Below are 14342 nucleotides of genomic sequence, written 5' to 3'. Positions count from 1 at the left end.
ACTCATATACTTTAATACATATTCTTGTATCTCAATGGAGATCTTTATATTCCAAGCCTTCTGGAGTATTTAACTTAAGAACGAACTTTGTTTGTTCCACAACCCATCCCTAAAAATGAGGCAAGGGCTAGTTCATTCCCCTTGCCGTTGGCAATCTTGACATGATCCTCAAATCTCTCTCTCTCACACACACACACACGCGCGTGTGTGCACACTCTATCAACATTGAGATGCCTGGTTTTCCAGAATCAACCTCGCTCTTTGTATCACCACACCTAGCATACTGCTATATATATCTTTTGGTGTTTGATAGACCTACTGATTAGCTTAGCTAGATACTTATCTATGCTGCTCTTTTTCTTTAGCTTGATTTATCTTGCTTTCAGCATTACCTAGTAGTTGTTTGTGCACTTCCACATCGTACTTTTGTGGTCATTTGTTGGACATTAATAAAATTATCATTTCTTATCCGCTTTTATATCGTAACCCAAGATCTTATCGTATTCAATTTTCAATGGAATGCATGAGTAATGGTTAGTTAATTTTTCTTTCCTTGGCCTGGGCATTGAATGTATGCAGAGTTATAGTTGTCTTTGTTGCTTTTCTTGCATCATTTATCTTTGAGTGGTCTCCTATTTTATTTGCAGCCTTGGGATTGGTTAGAACTGTTACACAAAAAATTATCAAATAGTTTGAGATTATTATAGCATATAGAACCAAAACTAAGGAATCAAGAAAATGTTTTTTACCTCTGCCTTTTCCTAATCATTACGCCAAATGTAGAGTTTATGTGAGGCTCTTCTCCTTTGGTTGCAAATTGTTCAATCTTGAAAAGAGGAATGATTTTGACAAATTGCATACGAACATTACCCTCTTCAAGGCTGCTGCTAGATATTTAATGAAGTAGTATTCTAGAATATAGCCATTCTGTATCGTCAAGGTGAGTCTAATTGGTGATGAGCAATTGCTGCAACTAAATAAGAAAAGGTTGGCAATTTTGGGAGTAGAGTAAACCTATGGGCCATATGTATAAACTTTATACTCCATGGGAAAATTGGGTCACGACTCACTGGAAAATTGGTATTCCAAGCTGATGCTCTGATTTGTATTGATAGCAGGAATCTGAAATTCCTTGTAGTGGGAAATTATCAATTGTATTTCTCACTTTAATGCCATTTAGTGTTCTACATCTTCGAGTTCCATGTTAACTTGTAGCATTTTAGTTTTTGGATGCACACTTTGGGCCCTATAGCTTCTGGTAATTGTTTTCCCAGAATTACATTAAACACAATTTATTTGTTTCCTCACACTATTTATTATGCCTGTTCCATTTTTGACGTCATTTTTAATATTTTTCACAGGATACAGTGCTGGAGTTAGAGTTTCAAGGAGTTAAAAAGCAGCTTAAAATGCTTCAGGTTCCGTGGGATCCTTTCTTGTTTTTGATGATGTGCTAAGGATTCAAAATCCCTTGGAACATTTTCTTATCCTAGTTTTATTTAGTATATATATTAATTAGTAAACATTTCTATTGTTCCAGTCCTGGCCTGTGCGTACACCGAGGCCTGTCGCCTCCAAGCTTGCGGCTGACACACCTCTCCTGACAGGACAGGTATGAGTTATGTATATGAATGGTCACTAATGTAAATAGGCAATACTAACCTTTATTTTAATTACCAAATATATTTGGTTCTGATGGCAGCGTGTTCTTGATGCTCTATTTCCCTCTGTGCTTGGAGGAACATGTGCCATACCTGGTGCATTTGGCTGTGGCAAAACTGTCATCAGTCAAGCTCTTTCCAAGGTAACTTTTAGATGTTCTCTTATTGTAGAACCTTTATATTTTGAATAGGCATGCTAATGTACATTAAAGCATAGAATTTGCTGACTTCGTTCATGAACTCTGTGCAGTATTCAAACTCTGATACTGTTGTCTATGTTGGTTGTGGTGAAAGAGGAAATGAGATGGCTGAGGTGAACAGATTCTAAACCAGTATTTTAAAGTATCACCAATAACATATAAAATACTCTGTTGTAAATTAGACTGACAGCTTTCCACCACCACTATTATAGGTTCTAATGGATTTTCCACAACTGACAATGACCTTGCCTGATGGACGAGAAGAATCTGTAATGAAACGGACGACTCTTGTGGCAAACACGTCCAACATGCCAGTCGCAGCCAGAGAGGCATCAATTTATACAGGTGATTTATGTAATGAGTGATTTGGTTGTATAAATGCCACATTTGATATTATTTTGTTCCATAACCTAACGTTGAGTTTTTTTTTCCTGCTTATTTGATGAAGAATTGGAGGAAATATGCAAATTGAACAGATTTTTCTTATCGGTGGAAGGGATTGCCATATGAACTTCATGGTCAAAATAGTTAATGATGAGTGGAGAACATCAAGCTTGTTTTCCTTTAGATGCTTACTATTTAACTGCTGTTTATGGATATTTTGCTGGTCCTTAGTATAACTTATACTGCCAAATGATGATATTTCTGTAGGCAGGACATGCATTTATGGTATTTTTTTCTGGGGGAACTTTTCCTATGCATTTATACGCAAATAGGTTGTCTTTGAAATTAGAGCCTTGGGGGACCATTTAGAGGGTCTATAATATGCACCATATTTTCAGTAATAGAAGAGATCATTCATTGTGGATTCAATTTACTCATAATTTTGTAAAGTTTTAGTTTAATATAGAAATAATTTTGCCTTTTCTGGTACTATACATAATGTTTTTTGAGTTTTGGAAAACTACTTACCATGATCTTGAATTAATTCGTCACAGGTATCACTTTAGCAGAGTACTTCCGTGATATGGGATACAATGTCAGCATGATGGCAGACTCGACATCTCGCTGGGCGGAAGCCCTTCGTGAAATCTCTGGCCGTCTGGTGAATCTTCTAACTTCCTTTTCCCTAGATTGCAATACACTTTGTGAAACAAATGCTTCTGGCAGATTATTTGAGTTTTGCCATTGTGAGACCCTTTCCATAAGGAAAAAAAATTTAGAAACCATTGCAAGGCCTCTGCAGAAGGTTGTTAAGTAGTTCACAAATTATAGCATCATGTTATATGACACTCAAATGTTCAAGATGTTAAGCCTTTTGAAGAGCTAGAAATTCAAAACTCTGATTGATCAAATTGGCACGTTTGGAGCTTAGGGAAGGGGCTGAGCATCTTTTAGTAAGTAATAGGATGGTTATTTCGTTCTATTTCTGTTTGGTACCTTTTTTTTACAGAGAAAAATTATATTAAAATTACAAAATTACATGCTTCCCCAGCTATACCTGCAGGCATCTAGAATGGGGAAATTTTATAATGGCAATGAAAACGTTAGACTATCTGTTCAAATCCCTTATTTTTCCTTGCTTTATTGATGTTTTGAGATTGATTTCTGCAAATGAGATATTGGTGCAAAAATATTAATGTTTGATATTTCTTCGTTGCTACATAGGAATCAGGATCTTTCTCTCCTGGTTTTTATTCTGCTGTATTTTTTCTCTCAAGATTTTGGGAGCTTCCTCCTATGTGGATTCCTGATTGGTTATAGACTTTGTGTTAGAGGTATTGCCTGGATGCTTCTCCTCTGTTTTTGTGTCAGATGTAATCACTGGATCCTTGTCCTCTGATCGTCTTTTGTACCAATCAGTCCTTTTTTAACATTTTGGAATCTGTCAAGATTTTCCCTTTGTTCTGGTTTAGACTTCAAAATAATTTTTGATATTGTACTTTTTTTGGACAAGTTGGCATTAGGTGGCCTGTGGCCTGGAGAGTTTACACCCATAGGCTGCATTCTGATGGTTGAATGACTTGAACACTCGTAGTCGAATTACTTGAATGTATTGAAATTCTTTGCTTTTCTAGTATAATCTTCTAATGCAATTCTTTATTTAAATTGAATTCTCTGCAAAGTCTGGCACAATGTTGCACGAAGCGGAAGCGTTTTTTGGAAGCGGGGACGCCGAAGCGTCATTTTCCAAAAATCTAGGAAGCGAAGCGTCCACGGAAGCGTCTGCTATATATATATATTTTTTTTTTATATTTTTTTGCATTTATACTCAAAACAAACATCCCAAATACCAAATTAATTGTAGAAGACATGAAAACATGCATATTTTTGCATAAATCAAGATAGATATAACATCCATTGTACATTAATGATCTAGAATCTAGATTCTTCTCCTCTTGTCTAGCCTTTGCCTCTACCTCGATTGTCTAGGGATGTTAGTCAACATTGCCCAATTTTGATCAAACTACCTAATTCAAGACTTAAAATATGGTAGAAAAAGCTTAACATGTTTGATCGATGATTTTGACTTGATTGGAAGGTAATTTTTTGCTAAGGGCGTGCCGCGTGACAAAGGAGTTCAACAATTAACACCACCAACACTAGGGTACATATAGGGCTTGGTGCTCTTGATTAAATGCTAATCGCATACCTTCATACTTGATATAATCTAATGAAATGCCACAATCCCATTGATCCTGAATTCCTGAAAACTGTTAAGTCTGCTGAATTTTGAATAGGATATGAAATTCTATTTTCTCCATATGAAGTCCAATGAGGCTGGAACCACTCTCAAACATCCTGAGTCATTTCATGGTAATGTTAAAAATTTAAGTAAAAGGATGAAAATGAAAAATAAAGGAGAAATGAAAAATAAAGGAGAATTTAACATTACCATGAGGGAGCATCTGCTATATTTATATTTTTTTTTGCCTTCATTCGTCACCCTAACCCAAGGTGGACCCACCCCCAACAAGCAAACTCACCTAAAATTAAAAAAAAATTGAAAAAAAACGATTTTCTAAACACTTTTCTGGAAGCTTTTCTGGAAGCGTATGCTTCCTCCTCCGAAGCTCGACGCTTCCTCCTCCGAAGCGCCACGCTTCCGACGCCCGAAGCGCCGTACGAAGCGCGCTTCGGCGCTTCCGTACAACGCTTCCAAATTTCCAGGAAGCGTCTAAAAAAGCCGAAGCGGCGCTTCCGAATTCGGAAGCGCCACTTCCGACCAAGCTTCCTAGGCGCTTCCGTACGGGACGCGCTTCGGGACTTGGAACCGTTGGGGGGGGGGGGGGGGGGGGCGCTTCGTGCAACACTGGTCTGGCACACCTGAAGATTCATTCTTCTTCCTGGCTTTATGAGATTTGATATATCTACTCAAAGAATTTCCTATGGTTCGGGGAGATTTGAACCTCACACTCAGACCAGCGCTGAGATTAATGTAATGGTAGTTGGATTAAATTCTGGGGACCATGTCTTAAAGAGAAAGCCAGCTTTTCTTCCATGATTCATTCTCTTAATCTTGAGGTTATTATGCTTCTTGAGTTGTTACTTATGGCCTGAAAAACTATATACTGCTTGATTCTCTGTCTGACCAGTATCTTCGTCAATGGTTTTAATAGTTTCACAAATTTTAGATTCTTGACAAGTTTCTCGTTTGCTTCTAATTTCAATTTGCAAGATCACACCTTGATTTCTCATGATTTTCTGCTTCTTTTCCATTGCATTGTGTTTTTTCATTTTTGGAATTATTCACCTTAGGGGCAGATTTATAATTGTCTGGTAAAAGACAGGTTTTTCACGTTAGTTTGAAGTGGTATTTATCTAAGGGGCATAAAACTATAGTTAGAAACTTAGATATATGATTGTAACTCTACATCAGAAGAATAATAGCTGCTTTTAAATCTTGGAAGAATATTAGTGCATAAATACTCTTTGTATTTCAGGCATGCGCATTTGCTAAAATGATTTTATCATCCTTTAAATTGCAGATAGGTTGCAAGGTTGTACTTTGCTTTTTTCATCAGTATGCTTCCTAATTTCTTTCCGTTTTCTTCCATTTCTTTTCCCAAGTTTGGAATTATTGAACTAAAGTGTAGAGTTGTAATTGTCTTATGAGAGACAGTTTTTCAGGGGGCTATATCAATGACTGTAATTATACATCTGAAGAATAAGAATTGTTTTTCAGTCATGAGAGAACATTAGATCATAAATCTTTTCTGACTTGTCCAGTTTGTGCATATTTTATAAAATGTTGTCCTCATTATTCACATTGTACACATTTGCAAACGCTCTGGGTATTATTGAAATCAGTGTTGCAAATATCTTGTGTTTCTCCTGATATTTTCAAATTTTCTGAAGTTTTTCAGGTTGCCGATTTGTCTAATATTTTCCAAGTTACTTAGGTCCAAGTTTATTCTTGCCAATATTTTCTGACAATTTCCAATATTTTTCCCGATATTTCCAATAAGTTTCTTTATGGACTCTCGTCAATATATTCCCTGAAATGATGATTGCAACATTGGTTGAGATTCAGTACCACTTTACATACTTTACTCTGTCCAAGCATCTGCTGTTAATATTTTTGAGATTCTCTTGTAGAGCTTGATGTCTGTAGTGCTGTTTCGCTAGAATTCCTGGATATTAAATATTTCTTTATTGGTATTTGGTAAATAAATTTGTTAATTTTGGTATTTGGTAATTTGGCAAATTTGTGAACCTTTTTGGATATCTGTTGGTCGGGGATAAAGGGAGGCAATAGACCATATGATTGAGTTTGTGTTAAAACTTGAACTGGCCCATGAAGAAACATCCTTCTGAATTTGCTTACAATTTCCTGGGTGAGTGCAGGTTTAGAAGGTGATCTATCTCAGCTTCCCTCATTCTAACTTTGCCTGCTTTACACCTAGTTATTTGATTAAGGTCTGTCCATTAGAGAAGGAATATCAAACATAAAAGTCATAGAATGTGTCTGCTAAGAAAGTAGGAGGCAAGCTGCTACCACGGTCAGACTGAATTATAGACATGGCAGCTAAAGGTGGGTCAAGCATGACAGATAGAGTTTGAATTCCTATTCATGTCAAAGCTGGTTTCTAGGAGGGAAATATTAGTGTGCAGGTTGATGCAAGGAATTGGGAAGGATTTCCTTTTTGGATAAACTTGGAACAAAGACACATGATATTCCAGTATAATCTGGAATACTTTAAAACACTACTTGATTGATACGACAATGCATTTATAAATGGTAAGTCAGCTGTTTCCACTAACCAAAATGGGTGTAAAGCCATCAAATTACAACAGGGGGGCAATATCACGATTACATTCACTTCTTAAAACAGGCCAAGGTGACTCCAACCACAGCCTGAATGTAGTTCCATACCCTCGTACATTACAAAATCCAATGGAGCGTTGCAATACCCCCTGAAGGATTTTGAGTGAGATCTAAAATTCTACTTTCTGCATATGAAATCCAATGAGGTTAGAACTCTCAAGCATCATGAGTCGTTTCATGGTAATGTTAAAAATTTAAGTAGAAGGATGAAAATGAAAGATAAAGGAGAATGTCCCTTTTACATTGTTAGGATTTTTGGGCAACTTCAGGAAGGGATAGTGCATTGTTAGGAGATTTTTGCTAAAGCTATTGGAGTGATTGTGATTGAAAATGACGAAGGATTTCATCAATGGGCATGAAGAGGTCCTTGATTGGCTCCATAAACAATGGAATATTATTCAGCTAGAGCATCTAATCCAATATATATGCATCCAATTTGGAATCAATGTGCCTCTTAAGCCCCTATGGGATTGGGATTGGTGTTGAAGGCAAACTTCAATTATGGATTTTCAAGTACATTTTGATTTTTAGTAGCCTCGGCCCTCACCATTATAGTTCGTCATAATTTTCAAATTACATGTCACATGTTTCACTCTTCTAGCCTTTTTGTTTTAAAATAGGATAAAGGTGTTTGTAATCTCTGTGGAAAACCTCCCGATATGACAAGTTTTTCAACTCGCTGATGTTATTGATTGAGTTTTTTGGGAGTTTTTCAAACTTGAAATCTTTGCAATTTAATCGCTAAACTCCCAATAAAATCGCGATTTGAACAAAAAAATCGTGACTCAGGACCGTTCTACGTATAAGTTGGGGATGATGGAAAATGTAACTAGTTTTCGTGTTAGTTTTTGTATCATCGGATGGTGTTCTAGTCTTGACAGTTGTCAAACATACTAAGAAACACTAGGACTCCATAACCCAAAAAAGGTTTCAGGAAAATCCACCTAGAGATGCCTTAATTAAGTTAATTAATAATAATCAGTAATTAAACTTTTCCTAAGTCTAACTTAGGGAAAATGTTTAATTAACAATAATCACTTAAGGAAGGTGAGATTTCTCTAGGAACTCACACAGATCAACTATGAAATAATCTCAGCCATTGATTAAGTTTTAATCTTGGCCGTTGGAGTCCCACAGTGAGATTATAAGAAGTCGATGGGTAGATGGAGGAACACACTTGAGATTGATTTCCTTAGGCAGTTCGATTTTCCAGAGAGCAACAACAGTGGTCGGAAGAGTTCGAGCTAGAGAAGGGAAGCATAAATAGAGAGGGATCAGGGACACTGATCTGGAGGAAGTTTTCCATATCCGGTGAGGCAACAACAAGTGGTAGAAGTATTCCACTCAGAAGCTGTGCAAGGGATGCGCAAAAGCTTCAATTGAGCAGCTTGATTTAGCTAGAGAGGTGGTTGATTCAGCTTCGAGAGGTAGGGAAAGTCTTCCAGAGGCCTGGAGAGTCACTTCCAGTAGCAGAGACAGGCATGATGGCTTGATCAAAGGCTGCACAGAGCCACACGTGCGAGAGGTAGCGCAAGGACTGCGCAAGGGTTTGGACAACGAAATTTTCTAGAGGAGCCAGTGCTGAGATTGCTTGTGGAGTGAGAGAATTTTGTCTCTAATTACTTTTTCATATACTTGTTGATTGGATAGCCAACTGGTTATCCATAGATTGTACTCTGATTATTTCACTAGCGCTTAATAATAAAAACCCTCAACTGCTGCACCGGTTTTCCCAAGTTGGGTTTTTTTGGGTACTTTAGTCCAAAAATAACTGTGTCAAATTTATTTGCGTGTGCCAGTATTTTCTCAATTTCCAGCGCTTTTATTTTCTACATTTTTTTGTGAAGATTGCAATGTGATTATTTCTTTGTTGCCATAGCAATAAACTGTTAAATTAATTTACAGTTAGAAGAAATAATTCCAGTTGTTGCAATATGATTTCAATGTTAAATTTTCACATTTTGGTCTTCATAATTGTTAATGTACTCAAATGATTATGTATATCTTATGTTATAAGAAAAAGAAGAAAGAAAAATATCATTTTAAAGCATGGGTTTCATGCTTCATTTTGATGGTCATCTAGGTAAAGCTTGTAGGGTTTGTCATGTCAAAAGAATATTTTTCTCGAGTCAAGAGAGTCATTATCATTTGTATTAGACCCTATTTTGCAAGTTGTAACATGTAAAAGATATTAATTATGAGTCTAGAAAGTTCTGCAGGCCTCCTAGCACAACTCAGCCTTGGCAGAGACAAGTCGGCCTAGAAGTGCTATTCAACCTCATGGAAGGCCTATAAATAAACGCAGCTTCAACTTCATTTAGCATCAATTCGATCCATAGTTTTAAAACTCCGACTCCGACTCCGACTCGGCTGAGGATCAACTCCGACTCCGACTCCGACTCGGCTGAGGATCAACTCCGACTCCAACTCCGAAACGGTAATGACTCGGCCGGCTCGATTTCAATGACTCGGTCGTTGTAAAAAATACATTAAATATTTTTATTTATTTATAAAAAACATAATTTTAAAGATTTTAAACATAATTTTAAAGATTTTCATTCATGTTTCCAAACACGCAGCATTATAATATAGATGGAAGACAACATATGATCAAAGTAGGCTCATGAACCAATCCATTATATCAAAATGGTACCCAATGGCAATACATAGTCAACTGTCATACATGATCAAAGACTCAAAACAAAAAACACATAACCAAGGAGGCTAGAAATGACCTCTACAACAAAATTAAACTGTGACCAGACTCCAGTACTAGTACTACAGCTACTAGCTAGTAGCTACTGCCGCCAGAGGAGCCAAGATCATGTCGATCAATCTCTGGATCATCATCAGAGTCAGACAGGGGGCCCCGTGGCTCCTCCTCATCATCATCATCTCCAACTGCAGCTGTAGAAGTGGTACCACTAGCAGGCTGTGCAACTGCAGCAGATGCAAGCTGAGATAGAGTAGATATGCAGCTGCGCTTCTGTCGTGGCTGAGCAGAGGAAGCACCTACAATTGGAGTCCTTGCTGGCTGTGAGACTGAGGCTGGTGGATTGGGATTTGCATTCAACTGAACAACATGTTCAAGTTCAACTGATGTCTCGATATCTAAATCTAAATCAAGATCCTCATCAGGATCAAACTCTGCTGGACGACTCTCCACTACCCAATCTGATGTTGGATCAATGTCTTCCAACACAATGGGATCTGAATCAGGTCTTTTGTTCAGCAAATGGTTTCGTCTGAGCCGGAGGTTGTATTGGACAAAAACTAGATCATTTAACCGCTTTTGATCCAAACGGTTTCTCTTCTTTGTGTTACTTGGGAGCAGGAGCGAAAATGGGAGAGGGAGCGACATTTTCAGAAGCTCCTGGTTTGGGAGCAAATCCCAGAGGAGTTCGACAACCAATGTCACTAACGTCAAGGTACATAGAGGGATTGGTGCTCTTGATTAAATACGAGTTCCATACCCTAATACATGACAAAATTCAATGGAAACATTGCAATCCTCCAATCCTGAAATCTTGAAAAACTGATAAGTCTGCTAGATTTTGAATGAAATCTAAAATTCTACTTTCTCCATATGAAATCCAATGAGGCCGAAACCACTATCAAACATCCTGAGTCATTTCATGGTAATGTTAAAAATTTAAGTAAAAGGATGAAAATGAAGATTAAGGAGAATGTCACTTTTACTTTAAGAATTTAACATTACCATGAAATTTGAATAGCATATCAATAGTAGAGAGCATTTGAGTGTGTTAAATAGGGTTTGGGAGGGGGAAATGGACCCCAAATAACATTTAGCTAATTCATAAAACACCTTGAAGTCTAAACCAATCAACAAACCCCTTAAAATTTCATTAAAATAATGTTAAATCACTGTTTTAGTGGGTTACGGGCCACTGTTTGTGACTCGGCCGAGTCAGTATGGGAAACGGCGAGTCATGGCTGACTCGGCCAACCGAGCCGTTTTTGTACCGAGTCACTCCGGAGGGCAATGGAACGGACCAACTCGGCCGTTTCCGTTTCGAAACGGTCGTTTTTTAAAACTAAATTTCGATCTCTCAAGAATCAAGTTTGATTTGAAGCTAGAAGCAAGAAGAAAGGAAGAGCGAAGGTCTAGGAAGCAAGGAGAAATCAAGAAGAAGAAGGAAAATTTGTTTTTGGGCCTTATTCTCTCATACATGCGTAGGTTAGGGTTTTTACAGCTTGAAGGAAGGCTGAGAATTGCAAGAGGCTGAATTGCAGATCCAAGTTGCAGTAAAGATAGATATTTTGATTTGGTCTAGTTTGACTTTGGAGCAATGTTTTACAACTCGGACTCGGACTCCGACTTGGCCGAGGATCGACTCCGACTCCGACTCCGACTCGGTAATGACTCGGCCGGCTCGATTTCAATGACTCGGTCGTTGTAAAAAATACATTAAATATTTATTTTTTTTATAAAAAAACATAATTTTAAATATTGATGGGGATGGACAATTATTCTGGTGCTGGGCAAGCAGCAAGCAGGAAGGGGATGAGTCATTAGGAAATTAATATAATTGTATATATGAATTGTCGATGAAGTTAAGAGGAAGAGGACTAATACTTTTAGTCTTCATTAATATCTTGATAGTGTAATCAGGCCTTGGTCTCCAATAAATGGGTGTGAACTATAAACTATAAAGATAAACTTCAGTTCTTTATCAGTGTCTCCCTGAACCTTGGAATTCTAATCCAAATTGCATCAATATCATTTGTTGCAGAGTGCATGGAAAGATGCATCAAGGCAGTATTTGAGTGCAGCATGTAATTGAAATGGTTCCTTCGATATTTACCAAAATTTATTGAACGATAAAAGAATTCCAATCTCTTGAGGTGACATATAGATAAAAGTTTCAAACAGACTTTTCCTAGTGCTCACTATTGAAATATGAGTCAAATAGGCAAGAAATACACTTCACTGTCATCATGCTGAGCCAAGCAGTGAACAGAGTCACAGGCATTGATAGTATCCACTCATTTCTTAAAGGGAGGCAATTAGAAAACGAGTAATCAAATCACCTTAAGGAATAATGAGGATCTGAATTTCAATATGTAATTGTAGTGGTTCTTATTGCCCTCAATATAATATTGGTGGTAATACAAACATTTTATGTACAGACTTTAAGCTTCTTTCAAATCTGAGCTGTAATTTATCAAGATCTTATGTCTCAACTCTCATAATCCTGAAATATTGTCTCAAAAATCACAAAAAAATCAATAAAATCACAAAAAAATGAATAAATTTCATGTTTTACGCTGCCCAGCTGTAGTTTCATTGACTCGGCCGAGTCAATACATGACCCGGCCGAGTTGACCGAGTCAACTATGACTCGGTCAACCGAGCCGGGTTGCTGGCCGGGTCAGAGATTTTGGTAATGGCTCGGTTCGAAACGGCCGTTTCGGAGTTGACTCGGCCGGGTTGTAAAACAATGCTTTGGAGACCTTGGCTTGTTTGAAGCAAGACTTCTTGAGGAGTTGACACGTGCTAGAATTAGGGTTTTTGCAGCTACTACACGACCAAAGATTGCAGGTCGAAGGTCGAAGCTGGGGGCCGAAGTTGAAGTTGGAAGCTGGTTGAAGCAAGATTGTCCCTTGTTGACTTGGTTGATCTTTGACCTAATTGGAAGGGTTTCGTGGAGGGCTGGCTTGGTGTTTGGAGGAAGACTTGGTCTAGGGTTTAGGGTCTTGGTTTTCTCATTTGAAGCAAATTCTATAAGATAAGAGATTCTTTCTTTGTTTTCCCTTTGGAGGGGTTTTGTCCTAGCTTGGAGCCTATATCTTTTGTCCATTGTCTTTATTATTTTTCTTTTGATAATTGTTTGATGAAAAGTTCTAATAAAGAAACATAAGAAGATAACCAAAGTTCACAAGCAATTATTAAGGTTAAGGAGAATTTGAATTAATAGCTGCCCTATTGCATTCTCCAATAGGGGAAACTCTGATTTTTTTACTCATTTTGTACTTAATTTTGCCGAGTTTTTGCCGATTTTTTCAATTTTCAAACCCTTGCAGATTTATTCTCGAGTTTGACTTTTCCACATTTTTTATAATTGCTTCTTCTACTTTTTTTTTGGGGTAAGCAACACACGAAGAGCGACATCCCACTAGTTTTAAGTGGCATTTTCTTTTTAAATGGATGCTTACTCTGATTGATATATGTGATTGAGGAACAATATCGGTTCATCATAATTTTCAAATTGCATGTCACATGTTTCATTCTTCTAGCCTATTTTGATTTAAAATAGGATAAAAGTGTTTGTAATTGCTTCTTTTACTTTTTTTTTTAGGGTAAGCAAGGCATGAAGAGGCATCGCACTAGGTTTAAGTGACATTTTCTCTTTAAATGGATGCTTACTCTGATTGATATATGTGATTGAGGAACAATATTGGTTAGGAAATGGGTTGTTTCAGCCAAGAGTAAGGGCACATCATGGAAAAATCTTTATTTGTGATTGTATTTATAGTGCTATTCATATTTGTGACACACTAGGCCCTTACGGTATTTTGAACTTTGTTGGCACCTCCAAAGCTTAGAAAATTCATGGTTCAAGTGTTCTCAAAAAAAGATGTTAGGGTTGGTTGGTGGTATTTAAGATAGTTACACTGGGATATGGCAGGTATCACAATGGATGGAAATGGTGAAATAATTAAGTATGGCTAATGAAAGGTTAATTATAAAGGGGAACCTATATGAAGATGGATGAAATGACTCATGAGCCCTCTAGGAATGGTAATATGATGAAATGTATATGTGACATTGATTGTACCAAGGTGCAAAGTGGTAATGTGGTGAAATATGCAAGATGTCTAGGCAAAATCAATGTTGCACGAAGCGGGGACGAAACGGGGACGTTTTTTGGAAGCGGGGACGCGGAAGCGTCATTTTCCAAAAATCTAGGAAGTGAAGCGTCTGCTATATATATATATATATATTTATATTTTTTTGCATTTATACTCAAAACAAACATCCCAAATACCAAATTAGTTGTAGAAGACATGAAAACATGCATATTTTTGCATAAATCAAGATAGATATGGCATCCATGATTCCATTGTAGTTACTAGTATGTACATCAGTGATTAATTATTTGGACACCGACCATCTATATTCTAGCAATTACAAACATACATCACATTTTTAAGCATATTATAAAACATAAAACATTTAAGCATATTATA

The 14342-nt window shown here is 37.2% G+C and overlaps 1 protein-coding gene across 2 annotated transcripts in view; it reads left to right on the top strand.

Moving 5' to 3' along the window:
• The window catches only part of VHA-A (vacuolar ATP synthase subunit A), a 125749-nt gene that overhangs the window by 86280 nt on the left and 25127 nt on the right, over positions 1–14342 (top strand). For both annotated transcript variants that reach the window (XM_089420294.1, XM_089420295.1), the window contains exons 8-13: positions 1362–1418; positions 1541–1612; positions 1703–1804; positions 1912–1974; positions 2074–2206; positions 2800–2906. In XM_089420294.1, the coding sequence (XP_089276420.1) occupies positions 1362–1418; positions 1541–1612; positions 1703–1804; positions 1912–1974; positions 2074–2206; positions 2800–2906 (534 nt within the window). The remainder of the gene's footprint in view (positions 1–1361; positions 1419–1540; positions 1613–1702; positions 1805–1911; positions 1975–2073; positions 2207–2799; positions 2907–14342) is intronic.

Source organism: Pinus tabuliformis, chromosome 4_1 (genome assembly GCF_031772625.1).
Source record: "Pinus tabuliformis cultivar Carrire ecotype Pingquan chromosome 4_1, CPIR1, whole genome shotgun sequence".
In the NCBI taxonomy this organism is placed as follows: Eukaryota; Viridiplantae; Streptophyta; class Pinopsida; order Pinales; family Pinaceae; genus Pinus; species Pinus tabuliformis.
Note: the sequence above shows the minus strand (reverse complement) of the source record. Positions and strands in the feature narration are given on the sequence as shown.